General features: G+C 41.0%; 1 protein-coding gene across 5 annotated transcripts in view; it reads right to left on the bottom strand.

The window, feature by feature from the left end:
- Positions 1–6,908: 6,908 nt before the first annotated feature.
- Positions 6,909–23,582, bottom strand: part of LYPD6B (LY6/PLAUR domain containing 6B) — a 67,055-nt gene continuing 50,381 nt past the window's right edge. For all 5 annotated transcript variants that reach the window (XM_014534031.1, XM_014534032.1, XM_014534035.1 and 2 more), the window contains 4 exons: positions 18,388–18,540; positions 15,192–15,290; positions 9,278–9,408; positions 6,909–7,731 (listed from right to left, as the gene is read on the bottom strand). In XM_014534031.1, coding sequence (XP_014389517.1) covers positions 7,567–7,731; positions 9,278–9,408; positions 15,192–15,290; positions 18,388–18,502 — 510 coding nt within the window. In that variant the 5' untranslated portion in view covers positions 18,503–18,540 and the 3' untranslated portion in view covers positions 6,909–7,566. The remainder of the gene's footprint in view (positions 7,732–9,277; positions 9,409–15,191; positions 15,291–18,387; positions 18,541–23,582) is intronic.

The raw sequence follows: 23,582 nt of genomic DNA, 5'->3' as shown, positions 1-23,582 counted from the left end.
GTCAAATAATTACTCCCTGCCCCCAGGTAGTTTAAGATGATAAATTGTTGCAACTATGATCAAAATCTTTCTCTGGTCTTTCTTCAAATTCCAGAATTTTTAAGGCCAGGTAAGTATAAAAGAGCCAGATTCTGAATAGTGCTGAGAAAACATCTTCCAAAATCAATATTAGACATTTGGATTTCTGATTCGTTACAAGAAAAGACCCACGGAAAGAAATGTGGGTTTGCCCAAGGCAAACTACTGTGTTATTCCTTTACTTTACCTTTCAACTTAGTTATTTCTTCATTTTCCTTTGTTGGATGAGCTACAGAGGAACTTTCCTTAAGAATCTGTCCACATCTCTGACAAAAAAGGACATCTTCAGTGCATTAATGAATCCTGACCTAAATCCATTAGTTAAAATGAGGACAAATACTTAATAGTCAGGACCCATCTCTGACTCAAGATTAATTTCATAATAACTGTAAAAATATTTAGAAATAAACAAATGACTACTTCCGATCATTCCTCAGAGGGCATGTGGAAAGAGAACAAACAACAAGGGAACATTCAGAAAACAGTGCTTTCTCCATTGGTTTCCAGTTGAGTCCTAAGGAGCGACGGACCCTTCAGACCTAAAGGAAAATGCCATGAATGGGATTCAAATCAGTTCAGGACACTGTGGAGGTCAACAAATATTAGCACAACAACAATTACAAAATAAAAGCATGGAAGCTGCCCCCCTTTTAAGGCGGTTTCTCAAGTGTCTGCCTCACCTAAGGATGATGGAAACAGGTGTGTACAGGATGCAGCCCCAGGTCTTGGAGAAGTGAGCGTTTCTGAAGGGTTCAAGTTCATGTACTCCACGCACACTCATCAAATACCTAGGATATACCACTAATCTTAGTGTCTCACCCACTTGCACCTTGTGCATCCTTTCCCTTCCTGTTTCTCCACGTTTGCAGAGTGGTGCTGGCTAAACAGTGTGTTCTATGGAGCCCAGATGCTGCAGGGAGAAAGCTGCTCTTGTGGAATCGACGGAAGCGCCGCATACGCTCCATTCCTGTGGATTTACGATGTACATTAATCAAAGGGGAGCCCGGTGGGAACTGCAGGAGGCAGGGGAGCTCCTCTGACTGTGCGGTTAGGACAAGTCTGTACAGCTCGGGAGGGCTCGGCTCGCTTATCTCTAACATGAGAGCATTTTCTCAGCTACCTTAGCAACTGCCTCCCAACACAGCCTCCGACTGTGGGAAATGGGGCAGACTTTTCTAGCTACCCACCCAGATCTGCTTCTTCCTTCCTCCTTTGTAATTCCTATGTTGTTCAGATAGCTACCTGCTGCCATGCTCCGCACGTGCCTCAGGGGACGCTGAGCTCCCTTTAGCTGTACTAAGCTGAGGGGACCACATCCTGCTTGCGATTTGCTGGCAGCCTGGGTGGAGACCTTCTTCTCGTCCTGTGAATGTCCAGCAGTGTCCCTCCGTCTACTCCCCTGGATGCTGTGGGCAGTAGGCAACAGCTGTGAGAGCCAAAAGAAGAGTGGGGAATGGAGCTAAGCCCATAGGATTAAGTCCACCCTGGAACCTACTGTCTCTTTGGACTCCCAGTTATATGAGCCAGACATTACCCACATCACTGTGATTGGGCACCTGTCCCTTGTAGCTGACGTCATCCTGATGGACACTTCTCTCCATAAAAGGTCCCCTCCCTGTGCACCCTCAACAACTTTGTCAGAATCTGTCTCCGGAAACTGTTCATCCTTTTTATCCATGTTGCTTATCCTCTTTCAAAGAATATTTTTAGTCTCTGCTCAGTCCAGGGGTCCTCAAACTACGGCCTGCGGGCCACATGCAAATACAAATATTGTATTTGTTCCCGTTTTGTTTTTTTACTTCAAAATAAGATATGTGCAGTGTGCATAGAAATCTGTTCATAGTTTTTTTAAAAACTATAGTCCGGCCCTCCAACGGTCTGAGGGACAGTGAACTGGCCCCCTGTTTAAAAAGTTTGAGGACCCCTGGCTCAGTCCCTGTGGATGGGCTCACCTTGCCCTTTACCTTGCTCCTTACTGCCTCACTCAGCCATGACCGGCAGGGAGCCCAGCGGATGGTCAGAGTCCTGGGCATCCTGCTCGCCTGGGAGAGCCTCCGGGTTTCCCTCGGCTCCCACATGTCCCAGGCTTCCCAGGACTGTGCTCGACGCAGCCGCTCTGCCAAGCCAGTGCCTCCAGGTGTCCATGGACCAGAAAAGAGCACGTGCAGAGGGTTAGGAACTGGGTGATGCTCTCACCTTACGCATTTCCAGCCTCATGCAGAGGCCCTGTGTTACTGTTTCTAAAACGATGCCCTAAGACTGCCAGTATCAGAATCACCAGTATTGTGATCAGGTGCTTGTTCAAAGTGCAGATTCGTGATGTGGCCGTGTAAGTCTTATATTTCACAGCTGAATCCATGGTTATCTCCCACTCCGGATTCCTTCAAAGACAGCTCCGAGGCCAAGACGATGAGGGAGGGGGTTGGGAAGGAGGCAAAACTATGAAGGCAAAGGGAAAAGTGGGAAGCGGGACAGAGATGCTGGACTGTTTCGGGGGCACAGGAGTGGAACGCCACCTAAAGGCAGACTCAAATTCTGTCAGCCATTGGTTTTCCAGTTTCTATAACACTCACCTGTGCACATCCACCACCAGCCTTTGTCTTCTGGTGTAACTTTGACGCGGGCATATCCAGCATCACAATGGAACCCCCCACAAATCGCAGGGTACCCATCACAAATGATCGGTCCAAACCGCAAAGGTCAGAGCAAGGTTTTATAAGACGGCAATCGAGCAGTCACAACACATTTGTGTGCTAGTTAGCAATTTCACAAACCTGAGATAGATTTCAACCTCACCTCCCAAGTCCAAGCCACTTCCTATTACTCACTCCACGCTTTGAGCTTTGTAAGTTCTTTCCCAGCGAGAAAGCAAAAGCGACCCACCCCTTCCCTCTCCTTATGAAATACGTTTTACACAGTGACTGACATGACAGAGTGCAGACTGTACGGAAAACAATGGCTGCAATTTCTAACTTACCCTGAGTTGGGTTTAGGAAGAGTTTAGTTATTTCTGGGGGTGGGGGTGGGGGTGGAGGTGGCGGTGGTGGAGGATGTTTTGGTACCATTTTCTTTCTTTGTTGGAAAATAAGTGATGGATGGGAATTCAAAGTTTATTCTGGAATGCAGATCTATTCGAAATGGACCTTGACAGGCCATTCCCTCAGACCCTCCTCATATTCACAGCAAATCCCCTTGTGCCTTTTATTACAACAAACCCACACATTCCCCTCCTTTCCTGCCCCCACTACCCCAATTCTCATTGCACATTTTGATGACAAGAACTTCATTTCTTGCTCACTAGAGGCAAATTAAATTAGTCTGAGGCCTGGGGTGCGTGGCCATCCCAGGTCCTTATATAATGGACTAAAAAAAAAAAAAATCCATGGACTCTAATGGGTGGATCTATTTTTTTTTATCCTAGATTTTAAATTACATTGGAGACACCACATAGAGTCAACTTATAATGCATGGGATGTTTATATTAGAACTCAAAGGTCAGGTGTTGGAATCTGGGCCTTCTGGTCACCAACATTTCGCCCATCTCTTATTCTCTAGTTGAATGGCTCCCAAAGTGGCTGTGTATCAGGATTAAGAGTTTCTTAAAAATGCAGATTTTCTGTCGCAACTCAAATGTAACAAATCTAACTCTCTGGAGTTCCATTTTCTTTCTTTTTCTTTTTTAAAAATATATTTTTATTGATTTCAGAGAGGAAGGGAGAGGGAGAGGGAGATTGAAACAGCAACGATGAGAGAAAAACCATTGATTGGCTGCCTCCTGCACATCCCTCACTGGGGATCGAGCCCACAACCCAGGCATGTGCCCTGACCAGGAATTGAACTGTGACCTCCAGGTTCATAGGTTAATGCTGCACCACTGAGCCATGCCAGCCGGGCTCTTTTCTTTTTCTTTATTTCCTTCTCTTTCCCCTTCTTCTCTCGCTCTCTTTTTTACAAGTTCCCTGTGTGATTCTCACACAGCCACCAGTGACCCATTTACGGAAGACATTTGGGAACCACTTTTTAATTGAACTGTGACCTCCAGGTTCATAGGTCAATGCTCCACCACTAAGCCTGCCAGCCTGGCTCTTTTCTTTTTCTTTATTTCCTTCTCCTTCTCCTTCTTCTCTCGCTCTCTTTTTTACAAGTTCCCCGTGTGATTCTCACACAGCCACCAGGGACCCATTTACGGAAGACATTTGGGAACCACTTTTCGGGTCCAGGAGTTCTTGAGCTTGTGTGTGCATCAGAAGCACCTGGAGGCCTTACTAACATACAGACTGAACCCCCAGAGTTTCTGAGTCAATGTCTGAAATGGAGAATTTGCATTTCTAATGAGTTTCTAGGTAATCTGATCCTGCTGGTCTGGGAGAGCCCTGAGCTTTTACCCAGTTACTTGTGCACATATTAGTATTCATTAGCATTTCTATTATGTGGCTAAGGAGAAGAGCTGAACATCACACTCACCTGAGAGCTTCATTTTTTTTTTAACATTCAATTATTGGGGTTAAACTTGCACTTCATCCCAGATCTACTGAATCAATACCACTAGGAAGCCCTAGGAATTTTATTGTTATGAGTTATGCAGAAGATTCTGATTTATTACAAAGACTTGAAACACTGCCATATATAAAAAAGTGTTTGTTGTTTGTCTAAAATTCAGGTTCAATGGCTCATTCCATGTCTTTATTTGGAAATCTGGCACCTGTACTTACTAGGCCATCTTTGCCAGGAGTGAGTTTTCTCTGTACGTTCCCTCTTTTGCTCAATATAGCTCTAGTTTAGATGCTTATGGAAGTGGTGATGAGTAGTGAAATCCATAAAAACACAATGTGTGGGGGTGAAGAAGAGAAAATTAAGATGTTTCCTCAAGAAAGAAAACACACACACAAAGGAAAATTCATTAATCCAGACAGCAGAAACAAAGTCAGAAAGAAAATGTCTGCTAATGGTTTTTCACCAGACAATTCGTCAATTACACAGTCAAAAGAAACCCTGAGGAATAAGAAGACAGCAAAGATGCTATTAAACTGTTCCAAGTGAAGCCATATATAATTAATTTCAAACAAGCACAGCTACAAAAACTCAAATACTTCAAGGTGCTGAGTGAGAGGTGGGATAAATCTGTATCAGGCTTCAAAACGATGCTTCCAGGTGAGTCTACTATTCAACCATAAGCAGGGAGATAATGATGTCTGCCTCCTCCCTGTTTTATTGGAGGCTGAAGAGCCTTAAGTTGAGACCCTCCCATTGCATCAAAGAGAAGAAAAAACAAGCACACGGCCCAGCCCCTGACATCAGCACATTACTACTAAGAGACTGAATCAAATGAGTGGGACAAACAAAACAGAGAAGAAAAATGCACTGATGCAGAAGACAGAGAAAATAAGCAAAGTGACCTGGCAAGCCCTTCCCAGGCTGAGTAACCACCATGAGCATCACAGGCCCTGCAAAGCAAGCAGCTTTCTCCCAATGCAGTTTTGCCATTTCACAGGTTAGAGGTCGGCGATTTTCCTGTAAAGGACAAGGCAGTACAACTTTTAGACTTAGTCGGCCATACACACTCTGCTGCATCTATCTACTCATTGTACAACTTTTAGACTTAGTCGGCCATACACACTCTGCGGCATCTATTGCATCTATCTACTCATCCTTCCTGTTGTAGCATGAAAGCAGCCCTAGACAATATGTAAATGAAAAGACATGGCTGTGTTCCAATAAAACTTTATTCACAAAAATAGGTAGTTGATATGGACTAAATGTTTGTGCCCTCCACCCCAATTCATATGTTGAATACCTAATGTGATGGTATTTGGATGTGGGACCTTTGAGATTGCATCTATCTACTCATCCTTCCTGTTGTAGCATGAAAGCAGCCCTAGACAATATGTAAGTGAAAAGACATGGCTGTGTTCCAATAAAACTTTAGTCACAAAAATAGGTAGTTGATATGGACTAAATGTTTGTGCCCTCCACCCCAATTCATATGTTGAATACCTAATGTGATGGTATTTGGATGCGGGACCTTTGATAATTAGGTCATGAATGTAGAGCCCTCATGAATGGATTAGTGCCCTCATAAGGGAATGCAGGGAATGGAGCTCTCTCCCTGCTTTCTGCCCTGAGATCATACAAATAGATGGTGTTCTGCAAACCATGATGAGGGCCCTCATCAGACACAATCTGCTGGCACCTTGATCTTGGACTTTCTAGCACCTAGAACTGTGAGAATTAAATGTTTTTGTTTCAGTCATTCAATTAAAAGTATATTTGTTACAGCAGTCTAGCAGACTAAGAACAGTGAGGCATATTTGGCCCATGGGCCATAATTTACCAACCCTCATCATAGGTGAGTGTGCATGGCAAGGATAGTATCATTAATGGGTACTATGGAGCACTGGGTGTCCTAATGGTGGATGTTCAATAAAACACAAAGACTCTATTAACTCATCACTATGCATACAAGGGCAGAGTGTTTAAAGATCACCCCAAAGTGTAAAGGCAGGAAATCAGGATTCTAGGAATAAAAAGAAGGTGCTTATTTGACATTCTGAGACTGTTCAAAATGGGAAAGAGAAGGAGATATGGGGACACAATGTTTTAGGATGTTTTTAGAAAGTTTTCTTGGTGGCCCTGCCAGAGAGAAGCTGACTGCGGGGAAGAGGGACCGTCTTGCTAGGTTCTCTGACTTTAATCTGCTACTCCTAAGGGTTCATCGTGTGATAAGATATCATCCTCCTTCATCAGGAAGGTTTCCTGACCTTCTAAATTCACATACTTTGCATTTAGCATTCTAAGAAGTGTACTTCCCCAAAAAGAAAATACTAAGTCACTTTGGCATGACGTTTTATAGTTTAAGCCAGAAAATATCCCCCAGGGTGTGTGTAAAGCATAACTTCAGTGACCACCGTTATGACACTGGTAAATGTGTTTCATCTGAGATCTTCATGTCAGTCAGGCAACACCCAAGCATGCATTTTACTCTGCATAATTTAAAAGCTTTATTCTCCTCCACACACACACAATTAGCACACATTGCTTTTTCACCGGGGGAAGGGTTAAACTTCCCAGAGACACTCTGAACTAATCACAGAAAGAGAAGATCTGACCCAGCAGCTTCTGAAAGGATCAATGAGGTCAAGGAGTCCTTTCAGCTAAAGGCCTGGTCAGGTGGGGACAACATAGGCTACTACAGCCTGTCCATTGTGGGTGCTGGCAGGATCCTTCCTGCAAAAGTGACAAAATGCAGCCTCTTTGACCAGGAAGCCTGGAAGCCAGATAATGCCCTCAGTCCGGGCCAAATTCCCTTCCCGAATATCATGGCCTCATGCAAGAGCTTTTTAACCAAGCAAACAACTGTCTTCTGCTTTGAGTCCAATGTGTACTCTTCACCAATTGCAAGATTGCTCTTCACTCAAAAGTTCGCTGTTTACACAGTTTTTAGTTTGTGCGTCAGAGGGCTGGGCTCTGTCTCTCCTAGGAATGGTGGCATCATATCAACGGAAGCATGAAAACCCAGGCAAGCGCTGGCAGGCAGAGCGTGTGGGCACTGCTCCCAGACGTTCTCTGAGCGTGCATTACGGCGAAGACCGCGTTAGTGTGGTTGGTGGGTAATTCCACATTGCAGATCATTCCTTCACAGCACGACCTACACTCCTGTTACAAAAGGAAGAGCAGAGGGAAATGAGAGAATGAGTAGCAGGAAGAAGAGGGAAGGGTGAAACAAACAAACAACAAAACAAAACAAAAGCTTCTGGATCTCTAGCTGAGGACAGACAGAATGAGAGTTGGTTAACAGTCTATCAGCCACCCAGGCCCTTGGGTAGCCTTCCTTCCATTGACCTAAAAGTAAGGAACATCTGGAGAATCTTTTCTTAACCGTGTTTTATCTATACCAGCCCAAGCATAAGCAGGGGAAAGAAGAGGAAGGGCAACTGAATAAGACTGTTTGATTGAGTCAACAAATCTTCTGAAGGCTTGTAAGGGAAAACACTGAAACAAAAATGAAAGCTAGAAACATCTTGGATTGCCCATTGATTTTCTTTCTCAGTACTCCTTGTTAGGGGATAATAATGCCCCTCTATTGTCTATAGAACACCTGATTACTATCATTACAACAGCAATGACTTGCTAATTATGGTTGCTGAGCGATGAAAACTGCTTGCTCCCTGATAGCACAAGGTGTTTTCAGGGGAAGCCATCACCTGCCTTAATACCTGGTAAAATGCCTCAACCTTATAATCCTCGCCATTCATAGAGGCTTCCAGGATGGCTAGGGAAGATAAAGACAGTGACTCTTAAGTATCTTTATCAGTGCTTTTTAAGGTAGGCTGCACATCAGAATCTCCTTGGGGAACTTAAAACAAAACAAAAAAACATCCTGACGCCCAGGACCCCACCCTGAGGTTTTGTCTCAGTTGGCCTGGGATGGCCCCTCTCACCACCACCATGGCTTAAACAAGCTCCCCTAGAGACTCTCCCTGCAGCCAGAGCTAGAAGCCACTTTTCTGTACATACAGGCTAAGTCAAGTTCTAAAACCTCATGAAATTAACATACTCTCAAGTAATTTTTTCTCAAGCATTTTAGGGTTCCAGACATACAAAAGAGTAAAATGCTCATTTAGGATGTTAGAATGAGAAAATGAAAGAGTTCCATTGATCTAAAACTGTATCTATAGTTCATCATATTAAACTGAGGTTAATCTTTCAGACTCTTGCTTCCTCATCTAAGCAGAGCTACTGGGTGAGAAGGTGCCACCATTTTCCTCTTTCCACCTTCCAGCTGCCCTGTCCAGTCTTCTTGGTGATTTCTGGCCATAAGCAAAATAGGTGAGCTGAGCCCTGTAGCACTTGCCCTTCTCTCATGGATGGTTTATTCTTGGGCTTCCAGACACGACTTCAGACAATTCACCCAAAGTCCAAGGTCTAGGGGTCTAGCCCTGGAGTCTGGGAACTATCATTAGCTTTTAGTAACATTATTTTTTGTTGAAGAACAGAAAGTCTTCAACTTCTCTTAGGTCTCCATTGCATCACTGTATAAACAGGTTCAACATATTACTTATCCTTCCTGCCTCTCCATGGCATATAACTAACCATCACTAGCAAGACACCTTAGGGCAGTAACTTCACACACACACACACACACACACACACACACACACACATGCACCCGCACACGTTCACGTACACGCATACTCCTTACTGTATGTTCAGAATCTCGGCTGTGGTGGCAGCCAACTGAATGACATTCACTTCTGGAGGCACATTTTTTGGTGATGGATGTACTTCTTCCATGACTGGTAAAGTGATGAACTGTCAAACAGTACTGTGTGTCTAGGCAGGAGGAAAAGAAAAGACGACTTCATTTTTCACATTGGAAAAAAGACACTCAACAATCACTTCAGAAATGACTAAAATTCAGGATGATCCTCAGGTTTCTAGGCAAGAAATACAATGGCAGAGATCTCTAGGGTTTCTAGGTGGTATTTTTAAAAAGGCATTCACTTTTGGCCCAGACAGCATGGCTCAGTGGTTGAGTGTCAGCCTATGAACCAGGAGGTCACAATTTGATTCCCCACCATGGCACATGCCTGGGTTGTGGGCTCAATCCCCAGCCAATCAATGGTTCTCTCATCATTGATATTTCTATCTCTCTCTCCTTCTTCCTTCTTCTCTGAAATAGTGTGTATGTATGTATGTATGTGTATATATATACACACACATATATATGTATAATGTATATATATTAAAAGACATTCATTTTTTAAGCACTCGTGCATTTTTAAAATGAATATAAAACAGGCACCTATCCTTTGGTGCCAGCTAAAACTGAGAAAAAACTGGACAAGCTTTTCATCAGAACCATAGGTTTGCCCATTTCATATGAATGTGTCAGTATCTGTCTCTGCCTCATCTCTCTCTCTCTGAAGCACATGTTCTATGCCTAAAATAAAGTGGAAAATGTGAATTTAAAATGCAATGGATCAGAATACTCTGGTTGCATTATTCAACATTTGATACATTAATAGGCCGTGTGGAATGAAAAGCAGGTGCTTCAAAGTACACATCAAGACCACCTTCCTTACTCAAAGTATTTCTATGTTCTCCTCTTCTTTAATTAACTGTTACTTTATCTGTCCCCTTCCCCCATTTTATAGCTAACCCATTTCTACATGGACCTATCCTTATAGCTTTAATCACTCACATCTTATTACTTAGGGTTCTTTAGAGAGAGTGATTTCACTCACTCTCCCAGAACATTCGCTTTAGTTCTGTAGCTCTTCTATAGTTACCTCAGGCCAGTAAAATGCTGTTTTGTTTTTTGAGAAGGGACTACAACAGCAACGTCATAGAATGGGGGGAAAATATTTGACTAAAGTTGAGAATACTGGACTTATGAAATTGCCTTTGTCATAAGCAAGCAAGCTACGTTAGCACCTTTGAGGTAATTTTCTTTTTTTAAAATGTTTACTATTATTTTTAAAAAATACTGAGTTAACAATGGTTCTTAACATTATGTAAATTTCAGGTGTACAATATTATCACTTGACATCTGTATACTACACGGTGTGCTCACCATGAAAAGTCTAGTTTCCTTCTGTTAGCATATATTTGAGCCCCTTTACCCAATTTGCCCTCCCACCTCCCCTCTAGTAACCACCCATCTGTTGTATCCATGACTTTATCTTTGTTTTGTTTTGTTACTTTGTTTGTTACTTTTTGGTTTTATATTCCATATATGAATAAAATCATGTGTTTTTTGTTCTTTTCCATCTGATTTATTTCACTTCGCACAATACGCTCAAGAAATATTGGCAATATTTCAATATTTCTATCTTTTTTATGGCTGAGTAGTTTTCCATTGCATATATGCACCACTCTTCTTTAACCACTCGTCTGTCAGTGGACACTTAGGTTGCTTTCATAGCCTGGCTATTGTAAATAATGCTGTAATGAACATGGAGGCGCATACATCTTTACAAATTAGTGTTTTCATATTCTTCAGATAAGTACCCAGAAGAGGAATTGCTGGATCCTATGGTAGTTCTAGTCTTAATTTTTTGAAGAACCTCCATCCTGTTTTCCATCATGGCTATACCTGTTTACAATGAATGAGGGTTCCTTTTTCTCCACATCTTTTAAAATACTTATTATTTCTTATATTATTGATAATAACCATTCTAACAGGAGTGAGGTGGTATCTCACTGTGATTTTGATTTACATTTACATTATAGCTAGTGAAGTTGAGCATCTTTTCAGATATCTGTTGGCCATTTGTATGTCTTCTTGGGAGAAGTGTCTATTCGGGTCCTCTGCCAATTTTTTAATTGGATTTTTGTTGTTGTTGTTGTTGAAATGTACGGGTTCTTTATATATTTTTAATATTATCCCCTTATAGGAAATATCATTTGCAAATATCTTCTTCCATTTGGTTTGCTGCCTTTTTGTTTTGTTGATGGTTTCCTTTGTTGTGCAGAAACTTTTTAAGTTGATGTAGTCCCATTTGTTTATTATTGCTTTTGTTTTCCTTGCTTTTGGAGTAAAATATGCAAACACACCCATAAGACCAATGTCCAGAAACTTAGTTTTTCTTCTTTGCATTTTATTGCTTCATGTCTTGCAATCAAGTTTTTAATCCATTTTGAGTTAATTTTTATGTATGGTGTAAGTTTCATTCTTTTGCATATGACTGTCTAGTTTCCCCAATACCATTTATTGAAGAGACTTTCCTTTCTTAATTGTATATCCTTTTCTCCTTTGTCATAAGTTATTTGACCACATTTATATGGGTTTATTTCTGGGCTCTCAATTCTGTTTCATTGGTCTGTATGTCAGTTTTTCTGTAAGTACTATACTGTACTGTTTTGATTACTACAGCTTTCTAGTACAGTTTGAAATCTGGGAGTATGATACCTCTGGCTTTGTTCTTTTTTCTCAGAGTTGCTTTTGCTATCCAGGGTCTTTTGTGGTTCCACACAAATGTAAAGATTTTTTTGGTTCTATTTCTGTGAAAATGCCATTGGGATTTCGATAGGGGTTGCATTGAATGTGTAAATTGCTTTAGGTTCATTTTCTTTTTAGTAAATTATGATAATAAGTGCCTTGGCATTTTGACAGGGTTGTTGTAAGATTTAATTAATAACAACAATAGTGAACACATATTGAGTGGGTATCACCAGCCAAATACTCTTTTTACATGTATTCACTCATTCAATCCTTAGAGTAAGTCTTAAGAGAAGTCATATTAATATCCTCATGTTACAGATAAAATAAAATAAAAGCCTGAAGCACAGTTTCTTGTCCACAGTCACACAGGTAGAAAGTGGTGGGAGGTAGGATTCTAACCAAGGCAGTTTTCCAAGGTTTGTGCTCTTAACCAGACACTATTCTGCCTCTCGGTATACTTAATGTCAAACTAGATGGTGCTGTAACATGCTCGACAAGAGTAGCTGACTTGTGGTTTCAGAAGAAAAGGGAACCACCAAATGTTTTGGAAAGGCATTTCAACTTCGCTCCAAACAAAGAATTGAAAACTGGTAGCTGCATGTGTTCATATGAAATGTCACACATGTTAAAGCAGCCCTAGAAAGTCAGAATAAAAGCCAGGGTAAATAAAATAAGAAATGTCATTCGTGTCATATCCTGTTACACAGAGAACCTCTCTTCACAACACCAGCAGACCACAGAAGTAAAGCTGTGAGGTGAAAAGGAAACCTAAGATGACAAAGAACAATAGCTGCAGGTCCGTTGGCCCCAAGAAATGGTTGACTATCATTTCCCTAAATAATGACAAACTGAAAGGTAAGAAATGATACCCTCACTTAGAATTCCAGATGGTTAGCATCTTGCGGCTGGACTGGTGCACAGTCACGAATGCACTGGCATGCGTGCGGGAATGCAGGGTCACTCCCTGTCACCCTCCGGTTCCCAGGGTGGATGTGGAAGAGCCGACTGTCTTCCCGCTTCCAACACTGGTGTTTTCTTGGTGGTGGAAACCAGCAGCTTCCCCCTTTTGTTCACATCTTTCAACAGATAAAACCCAGAAATACCCATGTATGATCCCATTAAAATGGATTTGATTAATTAATGACAAGTCGGAGCATTATGCACAGACCTAGTAGGAACTGTTTTGGGGCAATTCAAAAGAACAAAGAAAGCAGTTTCCAATGAGCTAAGGCACAACAGGATGGACACCAATGCCCCAATTTACACTGTTCTAACCCGTAACGCCCAGTTTTCAGGAGGCTTTAAAGCAAAGAGTTAAAGAATAACACCACCCTCGGAAATAAGGTAGTGAAGAGAGGCGCTGGGCATCCTCAAACACTCTGCAATAATTGAGATGAATTTCTGCAAAAAAAAATGTGAAAACAAGTCCCCAAATGTGTACACCCTGTGTGCACATGCACTCACAAACACACACAATTTAAGGTGGATTGCTCTACAGAAATGTAAAAGAACCCCAACAAAAAATATTTTGGTTATTGATTATTCTTGAAAAGAAATAATGAAAAATGCTGCCCGAGTATATGTCATAATCACTTGTGCTACTTTATGGCATAAGAGTCTCCAGCAGCATTAAGGTCTTTAGTGTGTACTATTTATCTGGAAGAGGTAAGTCTATTTCACTGCTATATATAATTTGATGCAGAAATTTCCAAAAGATTCAAGATAATAGTAGACCGAAACTAGTCATCTCTAATTCTGGAAGAGTTTGTTTGTTTTCTTTCGCCTTTTACATTTGCAAAACTAAAAAACAAAACACACACACACACACACACACACACACCAAAAACAAAACAAACAAACAAAAAAGGTACTTCTAAAATCTAACAGTCTGATCTCCTTATAGCTGTAAGTAGTTTCTCAATTCCCAATCATCCATCAGACATCCTGTCTGCTTTACCTCCATGTTTGTATATCATTCAACCTCTTGCCCCCTCTACACCTACCACCCTGGTCCAAGTCATCATCTTCTCCACCTGAAGATAACAAAATACCCTACTTGGTGTCCCCTTCTACTCTTGTCCCAAACCATCCTTTCTCCACATAGCAAAGAGCAATATTTTAGAACACAACTAGCATCTTATATTCTCTAGTTTAAAACCCCTCTACAAGCTTCCTATCATATTTACAATAAAATCCAAACTCTTTATTAGAAAAAGAAGGTCCTGTGTGTGTCCCAGTCCTTACCTCCTCAACATTCTTCCACTAAGCCTCACTGGCCAGCCTTCTCCCTGTTCACTGAAGAGGCCAAATCTTGCCTCTTGTAGCCTTTGCATTTGCTGTTCCCTCTTATTACCATGCTATTCCCACAGATGTCCATGTAGCTTGCTTGTTTTGGTCATTCAGGTCTTCTTTCAAATGTACACTCCTCAGAGAAGACTCCCTGACTATCTAATCAAAGGCATCCATTCATTCTGTCAACAAATACTTACTGAGTGCCTAATATGGGCCAGGCACTGGATTAAACTAAGGCTATATCAGTGAACAAAACGAACTAACAATATAAAACATTTGTCAAATGAATAAAAGACTTCCCCAACCATCATTGTATCTCAAGAATACAAAACCTTTCCTTTGCTTTAGCCCAGCGGTTCTCAACCTGTGGGTCGCGACCCCTTTGGCGGTTGAACGACCCTTTCACAGGGGTCGCCTAAGACCATCCTGCATATCAGATATTTACATTATGATTCATAACAGTAGCAACATTACAGTTATGAAGTAGCAACGAAATTAATTTTATGGTTGGGTCACCACATGAGGAACTGTATTTAAAGGGCCAGAAGGTTGAGAACCACTGCTTTAGCCAGTAAGTATGACTTTTCTGGAGATATCATCAAGCATTTCTGAAATTCTTAGAATGCCTTAGTCAACATTGTAGTCTATTTTTTCTCCTGGGTAAATACTATTTAAGAAATCCTTTCTCAAGTAACACACAACTACAAATTGAGGCTACACCATCAGTTTCCAAGTGTTCTCAGAGTAGTCTAATGTCACAATGGTCTCTTAAGAGAAATCTCTAATTTCTATAGAATACCATCAACCTGTTGGCTTATCAAGAGACACCTAAATGAGATGTGATCCCAAAGGAGTCTCCCAAACTCAGCTCACTTACTTTGTGGACACCACTTGTCTTCTGCCCATCGATTGCAGTTATAATTATCTCCTGCATTTTCACAGGTAAAACACTTGAAGCTGTTTGGAAATGGTGTAGCTTTAAAGAAAAATGCACAGTGAAAAGACAAACATTTTTAACATCAAATATGGCACAAAATTAGCAACTTTTATAAGATTAGACAAAATTTACAAGCCATTATACTTAGAATTTCTGTTTCTAGGGAGCTAGACTTAACTGCCAAACTCTGGGCAATTTCTTTATTCCCTTTTCTTTAAATATTTCACCTATAAATATCTATTAAAGAGTAATAAAAATCATTCCACAAGCCACTTTGAAATATTCATGGTATTGTTCTATAATAATTTATAACTTGGGAATAATGGGGATTAAGGGGATATGGGGATGGGTAAGGGTGGAGGCAGCATTGGAGCCAATAATTTGATATGGTTTCATTCCTGAAAAGAACTGGAGTCAGATTAACCTGAGCTTGAACTCTTCCCTTCCCACTAATTAGTTGCATCATTTTTAACTTCAAAGAAATAATACTATGCATAATAATAGTAACAATAAAGGTCCCCATGACTTGCAGAGGTATAGTGAAAATTGAACAGGCGGTGGCAAGAAAAATATCTAATGGAGTCCCCGGCACATCAAATCATTCTGGTTTCCATCCACATGTACTTCCATTACAGCTGCATTTAACCGCAATCAAACAATCTCATTTGTATATGTCAATTATTGCATTAGACCTCAACTAAGAATGGATCATTTAATACAAGGATGATAGTAATTCTCAGACCCTATGCTCAGGCCAGGGTATAATGGAAAGAAGGAATTAGGAGCTGCTGGCAGTCTGGTTTGAGAGCAACTAGTATATTCATTTCTCTTTTTTGTCTTTATGCTTTTTTCCTATCTTTTATCTTGTTATTTTCATGGGCACAAAATAAAAAGTACAATAAATTTAACATTTTTCTATAAGCCAGTGTATAAAGCCCTGTGTGAAACTTTCACCCCAAACCATCCTAGTAACCTGACCACAGTTGGGATGATAATTAGAAAGCAGCGGGTACTGAAGATACAGGAGAGGATAAATATTGATGCATAAAACAAGAGTGACATACCAAAGGTGACAGTTCAGAGGACATGAAATTAAGTATTACAAATACATTTCAGTTTTGCCTATGTATAGAAGTGAATTAGATAGGCAAAAAAGAAGTAATGAAATTCATTTTTGCCTATTAAAGCAGCACAGTTTTAAAATTACTAACACTTCAGTAACAAAAGGGAAAGGGTTAAGAAGTATAAATTGCTAGTTATAAAAAGGCACAGGGATGTAAAGTACAGCATAGGAAATATCCTATATAATAAAAGCCGAACATGCGAAGGGTCTGGTCGTCTGGTCATCTGTTCAACCAATCAAAGTATAATCTGCTAATGATATGCTAAGGCTGCTCAACCGCTCGCTATGACATGCACTGACCACCAGGAGGCAGATAGTCAACCAGTCAAACAGTCACTATGACATGCACTAACCACCAAGGGGTAGACAGTCGACTGGCCGATCAGTTGCTATGATATGCACTGACCACCAGAGGACAGACACTCTGACTGGTAGGTTAGCTTGCTGCTGGGGTCCGGCTGATTGGGACTGAGGGAGATGGGCCAGACATGCCCTGGAGTCCTCCTATGGTCCCTCCCTGGCTGGCCAACCTCCCATGTCCCTCCCCAGCCCCGATCGTGCTCCAGTGGGGTCCCTTGGCCTGGCCTGCACCCTCTCGTAATCCGGGCTGAGGGGACACCCCCCCCAAGTGCACGAATTTGGTGCACCTGGCCTCTAGTAGTCAGTAATATTCCAATAACTATGTATGGTGTCAGATGGGTACCAGACATATTGGGGGATCACTTCATAAGTTATACAAATGTCTAACCACTAAGCTGTATACCTGAAACCAATATAATATTGTATATCAACTGTAATAGAAATTTTTCTTAAAATCTAAAAACAAAATACTACTACTTAATGCTGGTGAATGAATGTCCTAAATAATAAAAAAAGTCCAAAGTGGAAATCTATAATGACACAGGCTCTCTTTAGGAGTTGTGTAAAGACTGTGGTTCCCAAGCCTGGCTGTGTATATATAGTCTCAGGAGAGCTATTTTAAAAGAAGAGGGAGGGGAAAAAGAAAAGAAAAATATAATTTATAGCCCACCCTCCTGACTATTGAATCTCTGGAGAAGGGACCCAGGAATGTTTAGTTTTAAAGGCATTTATCATGATTCTGATACTCTTTCAGGTGTGGGAACCACAGGCATTCACATTTCTACCAACAAATTTTATCTATAACAACCTCTCTCTAATAAAGTATATCAGAGAAGTAGATAAGTTTTACTTGTCTGAAGAGAGAGAAAGGAGGGGAGATGACATATGTATACAAGCACATATGCACACACATATATGTATATAAAAATATAAATCATCATATAGATAAGATATGCTATTTGTTTATTTTTAAGTTATTAGTGGGAAAGCTGAGTTTTACAGCCTTTCCTAACTGCGCATAATATTCATGAAAGTCCAAGTATATTTCCTCCAAATTTTACACATACTAATCTGTTTTCAAGATTGTTAATGGTCATTGAGCCCTGGCCAGGTGGCTCAGTTGGTTGGATCCTTGTCCGGTACAACAGAAGGTTGTGGGCTTGATCACCTAGTTGGGGCAGGTATGGGAGGCAACTGATCACTGTTTCTCTCACACATTGATGTTTCTTTCCCTCTCTCTCCCCCTTCCTCTCTCTCCAAAAATCAATAAAATAAAAACATATCCTCAGGTGAGGATTAAAAAACAAAATGTTAATGGCCATTGATAGAATATATCATTGATGCAGAAACTTCCTACAGCCAATATCCTCCTCCAGTGAAGAGAGGAACAAAGAACACTGAACTTCCTCTGCCATTCTTAGGCACAGTGCTCAAGAGATTATCTTAAACAAGAACCCTTTTGAGACTTCAACAGGAAGCCAAAGCATTTTAAAGAAATGGAGAGAATGTCAGAAGCAGTGAAGACTTTCTGTCTTATTCGAGGTATTAAACCAAATGGTCTCGAAAAGGCAAAGTTACTATAGGTGGAAACAGGAACTTCAAATAGGCATTCTGGCTCCACAGTCATGACCTACAATGGTAACCACTACTTACGGTCGAGAGGAGGCCTCACGTTATAGAAGTTGATGTTCTTGGCAAAGGCCCGGTTTTCTGAGAAGATAAAGATCTGGACAACTGCTACAGCTAGAGCATGACAGAAGAGCAGCATTCTGACCTTGGGTCTGGGCAAGTCCAAAACTCATATATCTACAATGAAAAGAGGGACTAGTTGAGTTTATATGCATTTTACATGTCAATAGGAGTATGTTTTGCTTCTCTTTGGAAAGCTTAATTATTCAAATATATTGAACCATCTACCTGTTCTGTAGGGCCAGTGCCTATGTGGGAACTGTATTCTTTCTGATCAGATGAGAGTTAAGCAATGGCTGCCTTCTACTGGTCAGGCCTCTGCACTAGCCAGTTGAGTTTTAGCAGGACATCCAGTGGCCATTTGGGTTCCAGAAGAACAAGCAGCCAGTACTGGCCTGGCTGCACCACCACTCCCCATTCCCCCATCCCCACCCCCCTAACACTGCCTCAGGCTGGCCCACTTCACTTCCTGCTGAATCACCTCACTTCCTAACAACCACAGTTTGGAGACTTGTTCAGCTGAAGTTACTGAACCGCATATCTGTCCATTCCATTCCCTGAGTAAACACTTACATTAGAGAAATTTTGCAACTCTTTCAAAACCTGGAGGAAACAATAAAAATTGAAGCAGTAGGAAGGACAGTGGGTAAAAGGACAATGAGTCTGAGACATAAAGTGTCTGCTGGATCCCAGGGCACACAGGCGGTGAGAAGAGAAACAAGAATCACTGTGAAATGCCATCCTGCCAGTTTCTGTCACGTTGGGTACAAAGAGAAGCTGCCAGAGGTTCTAGAGAAAACGTAATTACAGTTTTTGAACAGCTGAAAACCATATCATGTTAGTCCTGCTCACTGCTTTCACGGACTTAAAGTAGGCAGGGCTGAAACACAACAAAACAGCAGGCACGCTGAGAGTACTGAGTAAAACATATTTTTATTGATTTTTAGAGAGAAAGGAAGGGGAGAGAGAGAGAGAGAGAGAGAGAGAGAGAGAGAGAGAGAAACATTGATGTGAGAGCAAAACATCCATCGCTGCCCTCTGTATGCCCCCATCAGGGGCATGTTCCCTTACCGGGAATTGAACCAGCAACACTTTGGTGCACAGGACAAGGCCTAACCAACTGAACCACACTGGCCAGGGAAAAATACATTAATTTTTAAGCTCCATAGGTTCTGCCCTCTAGAAGCAGACCTGATAGTAAAACAATCTTCAGGATTAATGCTCAGAACCTACAACAGCACCACTGACAGGTTCTCTTTGACAGGGGGAGGGGTGGGGCAGCAGAAAAAGTATGTAACTTGGAATCCAGAGACTTTTATTCAGGTGCTGGCTCTGCTATTTATTAGCTGGCTGACCTAGGCAAGCTCTTTAAATTCTATTAACTTCAATTTCCTCATCTGTAAAGTGGCTTAATAACATCCATCCTGCCCACTCACATGGGGAATTGTGAGCATCAGCCAGGCTCAGGTAGGATCACATAGGATCGCGTATGTAAGAGCACTTGTAATACAAGTTCCGTGACAATGCTGGAATCTTAGAGTTCAGTAATATTGGCTGAACTCATTTTCCAATCAACTGGTTTCAGTGGGTATAGAGAGTTTTTCAAATAAAAAAGTTTGCTCTCCACATATATGGGCATAATTCTTTACACGGATCTTTTGTTTGAAGTCGGTGTAACGATGTGTGAATTTTAGAGTTTTTATTTCCCCCTCCTGTGTTGTGAGTATCTTGGTTTTGCATGTGTGGCTAAAAATGCCTACTCTTGGATATGGAACTGATTATTAGAGAAAATGTAGCCACACCATCATCTCATTCCAAGTCCCTAAGGAAGTATTCAGGGCTGAAAAAACAAAACTGTTAACACTACTGTTTCACAAAAGAGTAGTGCTAAACTTCATACACCACATTTCAGCTCAGTAAAGAATTGGACCTAGTGACATATAAACATATACATAATTCCACCCTGGTTCATTTTAGAAACTAAAATTGACCTTTCACAGTTATTAGATTTCTAAAACCCATTCTTATGCTCTTTCTGAAGCAACATACATTTAGCCAACTATTTTATACCTTACAGGCGAGTGGGTATATTCATACAAATTCTGCTTCTCCTGTTTATCTCTCTGAGTTGGATTATTCTGTATTTATTATGAATCTGTGGCCAAGTAATGCAAATCCCCAAGTAATGGAAGACCCTTTGAGTCAGAGAGGAGGGCTAATACATCCTTCACACATTTCAAAATGACTGTGTACCAAGAGTAATCCAAAGTGTTCTTATAATTTGAGACAATGCCTACGATCATCTAAGATCATAGATTTCACTACACTCAATTGTCTACTTTCAATTCCCTTTTGCAACACTAACCAACTATGGGACCTTGGGCAAGTTGCTTAAGCTCTCCAAGCCTCAGCTTCCCCATCCGTAGAGAAGGCATAAGGACAGGACCTACCTCAGTGAAGAAGTGAGGACAGAAGCGAGGATGGAATGACACCATGTGGCTGAAGCACTCAGTGCTGGGCACATGATAAAGGTGTATTTATCAAGCACTTCTCCTAGGTGGTAAAGAGCACTGGCTCAAAGTCCTGCTTCCAAGCCTACTATCTATGTAGTCTCAAGCAAGTTCCTTAATCTCCCTGTACCACCATTTCTGCATCTATAAAATGGAAGTAATAGTAATACCTACCCCATAGAATTGTAGAAATTAAATTAGTTAATACATGTAAAGCACTTGAACTAAATTATCTATGTGCTCAGCATTTTGCTAATTCTTACTAAGTAAACAATTAGTATTATGAAAAAATCCCCACACCACTTGAAATCACAAGTCAGAACCCCTGGTTTTCCTCATGTAATTTCAGTGTGAGACAAAGGCTCATTCATTCATTCAGCATGCCATTATTGACACCTCAGGCAGAACAGATACTTTTTAAAATAATTTCTTTATTGATTAAGTTATTACATATGTGTCCTTATCCTCACAAGAACAGATACTTTTATTCACTGGATCCCCAACAAGGTCATTGCTCTTGTGCAGTCTGCATTTTCGAGGGAGAAAACAGAAAATAAATATGGTAAAAAACATAATTTCAGATAGCCATAAAGTCTATGAAGGAAATATGTAAGGAGATATGTTAGTGAATAGAAGGAGCTATTTTTGTATACGGTGAGGCCAGGATGTCTCTGCTGGGTGACATTACGTGTTAATTAAATGATGAGAAGAAACTGTGCAAGCAAAGAATCACGGGGATAGAAACCAAGGTCCTAAGATGAGAAGAAGTGTGCCTTGGGGTGATTTAGGAAGCAGCCAGTGTGACTAGAGCGTGCTGAGAAGGGGAACAGACGGACGAAATCAGGGAGTGGAGGGGCCAGGCACTGCAGGCCATGGCAAGGATTTCAGATCCAGCAAAGTCAATACATTGTTTAATTTTAGACTATCTTGCTTTGAAAAATACTAAGAATGCTTCCTCTCTAGAGTACTTGGTCCCGAACTCCTATAATAGTGAATATAGAGGGATATAGAATTCAGAAAAACCACACAATTTCTCTGAATGAAAAAGTGAATGGATGATAGCCAACTTAAAAATTACTGCATTGACAACAAAATCAAGAGTTAGAGTTGTTTTTTGGTTTCTTCCTTCCTCAAAACTGGAAGGAATAGGTTATCATCACCCTTATACACCTGAGGAAAGCGAAGTTTAGAAGCCATATGCGCAAAAGTCCTAGCATGGAGCCCCTCCAAACATTTCCACATAGCTCAGTCTACCTACTACTCTTGGAAACTAGTGAACAGTAAACCGGAAGAATGTTGCTTCTGTATAGGCTAGATGTATTTTCATTCCCATTTTTAACTAAAACAGCATAGCCTTTTTCTATCAAAATTCTCTCCAACTGCAGAGGTTTTACCTGTAGGATAGGAAAGCACTAAATAAAAATGTCTCATTTCCCAGAGCATGCTTTATAGTCTGTTACCACTTCCTGTCCCGCCCCCCCCACCCCCCACCCCAAGCACCTATATCTGTCTCTATCCATTTTTCAGTGTATAGGTTTGTGTTAACATGACTGTTTTATTTTCACAACTGAAAGACATTAGGATCATAAAAAAGCAAATGACTAACTATAGTATTTGAAAGTTGTTTTACATTTAGAATCATTTCACGGAGACTCTGAACTAAAAATTATCTGCTGAAACTGCTGAGCAGGCTCTCACTGCAGTCTTTGTTGCAGAACAAGGTTACAATAGAGCTTGTATTTTGCTCCAGAAGAGAAAAGAAATCTTTAACACACGTTAGACTAAAGCATTCTGGTACATCTCCGGGACCATCATAGAGAGCAGAGTTCTTCATGTAGAGGAGGGGTGACCTATGAGCTTCTTAAGGTTATTGGCAAAATTTTGTGTCCATACATATTTCCTCAAAGGAATCTGAGACCCACATGATGGTTAAAAACAGCTGCTTGCTGTTTCAGAATACAGCCATTATGATTCAGCTTCCTGTGATTTAGATGTTTTCATATCTGACACTAAGAAAGTTTCATATATACATGAGGTACCTGATCCACACTCCTCAAACTCAAAACATTCCTCCCCAGAGAGAGCTCATTAATGTCACCCACCTTTTCCGGGTAGTGGGCCTGGTCTTCCACTTATTTTATGAGCCCTCTTTTTTGAAACTATATTAATTCTTATTCCAGAATTCACTGTGCTTCTCTTACCAAGAGAGGGAAGGGATTTCTGCAAGGCACATTTGTAGGGCTACACCAGGGTGGCAACTCCCAGGCACCCTGAGGAATGGCAAGTAGCCAGATTTGTAAATTTAGGAAACCCCACCTGAGTCTTTCACCCACTACTGCTCGAGTAAAAGACCTGTATGGCACTTGGTCAAGAAAAGCAACTATTTCCCAGGTTGGAGCCATGGTAATCATCTCATCCCCTATGTGGCATTTTACACTTCCATGTGGCATCCTTGACATCATAAATTTGGGGGTGGTGGGAAAATGACCTACATCATTTTTCTTTTGGCTTAATGAGTTTGACTTTTATTAATCACAATTATCATTATACATACACAGAAAATGGTGCTCAATAAATACTTTTTGGGAAGAACCAACATCATTAGCTATGACCTATAAGGAGCACCTTTCTTTATATATATGTAATATA

The sequence above is a fragment of the Myotis brandtii genome, unplaced genomic scaffold, assembly GCF_000412655.1.
Source record: "Myotis brandtii unplaced genomic scaffold, ASM41265v1 scaffold125, whole genome shotgun sequence".
NCBI lineage: Eukaryota > Metazoa > Chordata > Mammalia > Chiroptera > Vespertilionidae > Myotis > Myotis brandtii.
This window is presented reverse-complemented; position numbering and strand designations above follow the sequence as displayed.